Source organism: Triticum dicoccoides, chromosome 7B, assembly GCF_002162155.2.
Source record: "Triticum dicoccoides isolate Atlit2015 ecotype Zavitan chromosome 7B, WEW_v2.0, whole genome shotgun sequence".
NCBI classification, from domain to species: domain Eukaryota; kingdom Viridiplantae; phylum Streptophyta; class Magnoliopsida; order Poales; family Poaceae; genus Triticum; species Triticum dicoccoides.
This window is the reverse complement of record NC_041393.1, coordinates 773,307,768-773,314,547: the sequence shown is the minus strand read 5'-3', so window position 1 is coordinate 773,314,547 and position 6,780 is coordinate 773,307,768. Positions and strand designations below refer to the sequence as shown.

The following is a 6,780-nucleotide window of genomic DNA, read 5'->3' as shown; positions in this document are numbered from 1 at the left end:
TCCATAAGTATCAATCATATTTATCCAGAATATATAGTGTGCAGTAAGAGCTAAGCAGTAAGTAGATGAAGATTAGAATACCTTGTGATGTCATCTGATGTTGATAGCAGTACGTGGGGCAAGCGAGACCAGATTTAATAGCAAATTAAAGATCTTGGCAGCAACCTAGGAAAATAACTGATAAGGGATGTGAACATCCCGTTAGACAAACAAGCGATAAAAATTCAAGTGTCCAGTCATAGCATGAACAAAAGATTAGTGGCATGCTCATTTTCTTCCACTTCGTAGATTTATTCTTTTGAATCAAATGACTCATCTTCCATTATTGCTTCTTGTATCCCCTCTGTAGAAAAATATGGATGACGAGAAGGAAAAAAAATTAAGAAGGAAAACACAGATAAAGCTAAGCGCCATGTATGGAAATCTTCAGAGGACAAAATACTGCTGAATATATTAAAAGATCAAAGCCTACATGGAGGAAAAGAAGGAACAGGTTACACAAAGAAAGCATGGCGTGATATCTTAGAACAATTCAATGATTCAAGGGTAGAAAAGCTTGAATTACAACAACTGAAAAATCGTCATAAGTACTGCAGGAGTTGCTACAGCACCATGGACAGACTTCTAAAACTCATGGGATTTGGTTGGGATGACGATGACAAAATGATAAAAGCTCCAGAAGATATTTGGGCAGAAGTAATTAAGGTAAGTTTGTTTGAGTAGAATTCATATAAAGTTTCCATATCCTATTATTAACAAAAACATTAAACAACTTGCAGAAGGATAAGGCTATCCAAGAATATCGAGATAAGGTGTGGCCTAGTTGGATAGATCTTCAAGCCATATGTGCTAGTTCAACAGCATCTGGAGCTGGTGCTGTATCTAGCAAAGGAAATGATGGTACATGTACGACCAAATCTTCACAAATTGATCTCAATACGAAAGTTGAAGTACATGACATCGATTCTGATGAAGTCAATGCTTCCCCTGGTGTCTTCACCAAGAAGTCAACTACCATTGAGCCAGAAAAAAAGAAGTCCCCTGGAAATGGATCCAAGGAAACTGCAAGAGGACAAAAATGGACAGCCGATGATGCCATAATAGCAATTGATCGCCTTGCAGATGCATCACTTAGCATTGCTGAAGCAAAGAAAACAGTAGCACAACAAACTGAAGCTTACTCGGTTAAATCTTGTATGGCAATACTAAATAGCATGAGTAATCTAGATCCCAAAGAGAAACTAAAAGCGGTAAAGGCATTTACAGATGGTGATAAACGGGCCATTTTCATTGAGATGGATGAAGAGACGCGGAAGCTCTGGATTCTTTATCCTTAGAATTTTTGTAATAAACCTTTGAGCATAGTATTTTATTTCAGTTGTTCTCGCACTTTACAAGATTCAGAAAAAAAATTCACTTATATTTTGTCAGTTTGTGTGAAGTAATAAATATTGTTTTCAGTTTGGTATTGTTCATTGTCCGGTTCAGCACTATTACATTTTAAAACAATTAGCTAGAGATGATATGGTCAACTGTGCAAATCGTGCAGGGATCTATGAACATTTCGGATGTGCCAGATGATGAACTTTCTGATTCCGAGCAAGTGCTTATTAATAACATTTCTGCAGTGTCCTTGTTTCGTGATGTGTTGTTCACAAGGTTATTCAGAACGCCCCGCAACACTTCTATATTAACTGGTGCTCAGAAAACAATAGAGTTTTTAGAGGGACATCTAGTTAGATTTTATGAACAATTTCGTCTTGAGAAGCACACATTCTACTTGTTGCGGGATGCTTTGTGTGAGAGGAAGTTACTCAAGGATACAAATCGAATGACAGTGGACGAACAACTACTCATGTTTCTACATACAATTGGTCACAATGTTAGAAACCGTGTCATCCAAGATAGATATCAGCATTCTGGCGAACCAATCAGCCGACACTTCAACAAAGTTTTAGACGCCATAAATGGTTTGCGTGATGTTTGCATAACAGATTCAAGCAATCAAGTCCCATCAAAAATATTGGGTGACGCAAGATTCTACCCATATTTCAAGGTATGTTTGCTATTAGAAGCAGATACTCTTTTACATATGATTTTCATAAATAGAAGGACAACACCATTTAAACTTTATTTTTTGACTAACAAAAAATCCCAACAGAACTGCCTAGGAGCAATTGATGGGACACATATTGAGGCAAAAGTCAGGCTTGATAAGCAAACTCCTTATAGAAACAGACATGGTTATCCGTCTCAAAATGTAATGGCAGTAGTGTCATTTGACATGACATTCTCTTATGTCGTTGCTGGATGGGAGGGTTCTGCATCGGATCAAGCTGTTCTAAGATGGGCTGTGACTAGTGGGGGTTTAGTTGTTCCTGAAGGTGAAGTACAAATATTTGTGTATCTACAATATATATAAAGATGCTGAGTTTGATGTGAAATTAATGTGCAGGTAAATTTTACCTTGTTGATTCAGGCTACGCAAATACTCCAAGATTTATTGCCCCGTATCGTGGAGATCGCTATCATATTGCTTCTTTTCGTGAAAGTAATCGGCGATATACTGGTGAGAATGACTTGTTCAACCATCTACATGCACAGTTGCGGAATGTTGTTGAACGAACTTTTGGTGTTCTAAAAGCTCGTTTTCCAATTCTAAGTAGGAAAGGAGGAATTCCTTATCCATACAAAACTCAAGTGAAAATTGTTATGGCTTGTTGCATTATCCACAACTTCATAAGGAAGGTTTATCATCCTGATGAGTTATTCGAGCTTTATGAGCATGGGGAAACAGAACAAAATACTGACCATGGTGATCAACAAGTTCATGGGCAAGCAAGAGAAGATGATAGAGTTGCTGGTGAGAGAGTTCGTGTTGCCATCGCCCGAGAGTTGTGGACTAAACATCAACAACGTAGTGCTCAACCAGAAGATGATTAAATACTGTAATATTTGTTTTCCATCTTCAATTGCAGATATATCTGCATAATTATTGTTGCAACTTTTAATTCTTTATATGGACATGAACTTCCCATTCTTTTATAGGCTCATATGCTCTATCTCTCTCTCTCACCCTCTGCCTCTCCCTCTCTCTATCTGGAGCTACAAGATGAAATGTTATTGTCTACCAATCTTTTCAGCAAGCAACCAATAAACTACTTCAAATTGGTGCATTTTTATGTGACATTCAAGTGTTCCCCTTGTACCTACGCACCAGATTCTTCGATGGACCAAGTAGATATGTAGCTAATTGCTAAGTCCTGTCAGTTATGAAGTAGTATACTCTCCGCAAGTGCGTGATGTAGACCATGAAAACATGCTAAGAAACCAAAAATGGAGATAACTGTAGCTTCTCTCGTCAAGTGCATGATGTAGTTCATGTTAATTTACTAGTACAAAACTTGAAAATAATACTCAAACATACCTGCTCCTCTGAATCCCCATCCGCTAGCTTGGAATCCCCATCCGCTACAGCTGCCTCCTGCCCCCGGCGCCGCCGATACAGGCTGATGTCGGTGTAGCCTGCACGGCCGGCGTTGAGGGGAGGCAGGCCTGTGCGTTGACCTGAAGCAGGACCGCTCGCTAGGTAGAGCTTGTGCGGGGTCGACGGCCGACGAAACGGAGTACGCCTGGGGACCTACCCGTCCAGGGCAGGGGAGGCGAGCAGCAACCAACACCCAGGGGGCGGAGGCGCGCAGTAGTAGGCGTTCGCGCGCGGCGGCATGTACCTGGCGACCTGGGAGTCCAGCAGCAACCGGTGTCCAGGACGGCGGAGGCGCGCCGTACCCGGCGTCCGCGCGCGGATTCTTCCACGGGCGAGACGAGGGAGCAGCGGTGTGAGCCAGCGGAGGAGGAATCGGAGGGCAGCAGCAGCTCAACGAGCTTGGATGGATGAGGCCATGGTGTGCGATTTGGGGAAAGTGAGTCACTCACGGGAGGAGAATAGAATAGGAGCAGCTAGTGGTCGTGGGCATCCAAACAAGGAACTGGGCCGACCAGTTTTCCAAATTTCCATACCAAACGTAGTTATTTATAAACCGGTTATTCGTAAAAACTGACGTAAAACGGGTTTTCCTAGAAATTGGCTAAAAACTCATTTTCTATAATCCTATCGCTAATCTTCACTATCCAAACAACGCCTAAAGTTGCCTGCGATGCACGCGGTGGTTGCGCAAAAGCTAGCGCATACTTGCTAGTTTTTTTTTCTAGAGTTGCTCAACATGCAGAGTGGTGAGAGTTGCATAAAATACACAGAGTTGCGCAAATACTAGACCAACTTTGCTGCTTTTTATTTTTTTTCTTTTTTTAGAAAAGGAGGATGACCCCCGGCCTCTGCATCTGGGTGATGCTTGCGGACACTTTATTAATTACTCTCAGAAGACCTTACAAAGTCATATAATAGTAAGACTGAAACCACTGTTTAAGCAACAACTGTCGCTACACCTATCCAATTGATGAAGGGGCGCTGATAGTCTGGGCCTAATACCAAACAAATATCGCAGCCAAATCTAAACATCTAAGACCTGAGGTCCCAACCAGGACGTCTGCCTGGTATGGGCACCTACCAATCCGGCGCACTCCTCAACCAGGACGCCTGCCGGGTATGGGGCTGCCGCAGCCACCTGCCATGAGTCCATCTTCAGAAATGTACTGTTGCATCTACCATGCCAGGTCTCTCAGCCATCGACGCCACCACGATGCCAAACAACGTCATCCTCCTGCGCGAGTCCATCCTCCCACATCGAACCCCGAATCTGCACTGCGGCACGCCGTCCAGATCCGTCGCCATCAATGTATGGATGAAGCACCGCTCCACCAAAGAAGCGGTCCGCTGGTCCCGCGAAGCCGAGTGCACCTCCAAAAATGCCACCCCCATGGGGGTTACGACACATGATTGTCGCCAACATCCGATCAGCTGATCTAGGGTTTCCCCCGGAGGTAATGAGTGGAGTTGGGAGCTTCACCTCGATGATGCCTTCATGAAGGAAATGATGATAAGGGCATCGTCATCACCGGTTCCGCCGTGCCGCCGCAGGAAGCCCGAGTTTCACCGGGCTCCACCCTCCAGGGCCGCCACCCCGGGATCCAGACAGAACTTTGCCGCTGCCACAGGCCAAGTTCCGCCGCCGCCGACCGGCCAACCCGACAGTCACTGCATGACCATGCGAGCACAGCCAGTCGGCCGACCAACTCCGACGAAGAAGAAGGCCACCACCACCAAGCCTAGGGCCGGCGCCCCAGACATCCTCATGTTGCAGATCAAGTCCAGGAGCAGTGCCCCGCCCATGGCGATTGAGATCGGTAGCACAACAAATTAGCCCGACATGAGTCAAGGCCAGATCCGCCGTTGCTGATGTCGTCCTCCCCCGCCGCCGCCGCACCACCTCCATGTCACCGCCGATCTGCGCCATCACCGCCGATCTGGCCGAAGAGGAGAGCCGCCTCCCAACCAGATCGAGATCTGAGGAGAAACCGCCGCCGCCACGCCACAAGGGCTTTGCCCTATGACGCCCCGGGCGACGGCGGCGGAGGGGAGCGGAGGAGGGGCGAGGCTGTAGGAGGAGGGCGGGGGCTCCCCGGTGCGGGGCGGCGCCGCCGCACGGGGGAGGGACGGGAGTGAGGGACGGGCTTTCTGATTCTTTTTTTTCTTAGCAGATATACTCTAAATTTTCCTATGATGCACATGATGGTTGCACAATAGCTAGCTCATATTTGCTAGTTTTTTTCTTCAGATCAGTCCATGAGACTCTCTTTTTTCCCATAGAGTTGCATAACATGCACAATGATAGGAGTTGCATGAGATATACATAGGAGTTGCACAAAAACTGTACCATACTTGCTGCCTTTTCTCTTTTTTCTATGCATAGCACATCTATTCTGAAGTTGCCTGTGATGCATGCTATGCTTGCACAAAACTAAGGCATGCTTGCTAGCCTTTTTCCGATCAGTCCGTGGGACTCTTATTTTTCCCATATAGAGTAGTTTTGTTTTTTCTTTTATATCAGCCAATGGGACACCTTTTCCCATATAGTTTCATAACAGGCACAATAATTGGAGTTGCATGAGATATACTTCCTCCGTCCGAAAAAGCTTGTCCCTCAAATGGATACATATAGTATCAAGTTAGTGCTAGATACATCCATTTGAGGAACAAGATTGGGACAAGCTTTTTGGAACGAGGAAGTACATAGAAGTTGTTTTTAAAAACTCAGAGACAGTGTGTGGTATTGTTTTGCTAATCATTTAATCTGTTTTGTTTTTCTAACTGGAGGGGGGGGGGGGGCAAAACCATAATCCCCTTGTTAGAGTCTGAGACAAAATGAAGCCTCCTCGTGCGTTTGATTGTGGACCGTCCGATCATCTTCCCGAGCGCGTCATGGCCGTTGGATCTCCGAGTGGACCGACCTGGCCGTCCGATCGAGCCGGCACTCGATCCTCACCGTCCGATCTCGTCTGGCACTGCTACGTCAGGGTCACCATGCCACCGCATGTAAATTTGATGGCCCGCCAAGGGTACTTTCGTCATTTCACCTGGTGGCGTATAAGTGCAGCGGGCCACCTCCCCGCACACGCGCAGCCCCGCTCCGTCCTCCCCTTGCGGCTTCCCCTCCCGTAACCTACCTCCTCCTCTCCTCTCGTTTCTCTCGTGCCCCAGCCGCCGCCGCTGCTCGCCCCATCCCCCTCGCATCACCACCCCCACCCTTTCTCCCCTCCCTTGCTCGCATGCCCCAGCGCCGCCGCCGCTCGCCCCACCCCCTCGCACCACCACCCCCACCC

The 6,780-nt window shown here is 46.4% G+C and overlaps 1 protein-coding gene across 1 annotated transcript in view; it reads left to right on the top strand.

Annotated features, from left to right (window-relative positions):
* Positions 1–612: 612 nt before the first annotated feature.
* The window catches only part of LOC119339791, a 7,201-nt gene continuing 1,033 nt past the window's right edge, over positions 613–6,780 (top strand). The window contains exons 1-7 of the mRNA XM_037611709.1: positions 613–705; positions 780–1,184; positions 1,550–2,056; positions 2,162–2,384; positions 2,456–2,871; positions 3,455–3,557; positions 4,675–4,796. Of these exons, the coding sequence (XP_037467606.1) occupies positions 613–705; positions 780–1,184; positions 1,550–2,056; positions 2,162–2,384; positions 2,456–2,871; positions 3,455–3,557; positions 4,675–4,796 (1,869 nt within the window). The remainder of the gene's footprint in view (positions 706–779; positions 1,185–1,549; positions 2,057–2,161; positions 2,385–2,455; positions 2,872–3,454; positions 3,558–4,674; positions 4,797–6,780) is intronic.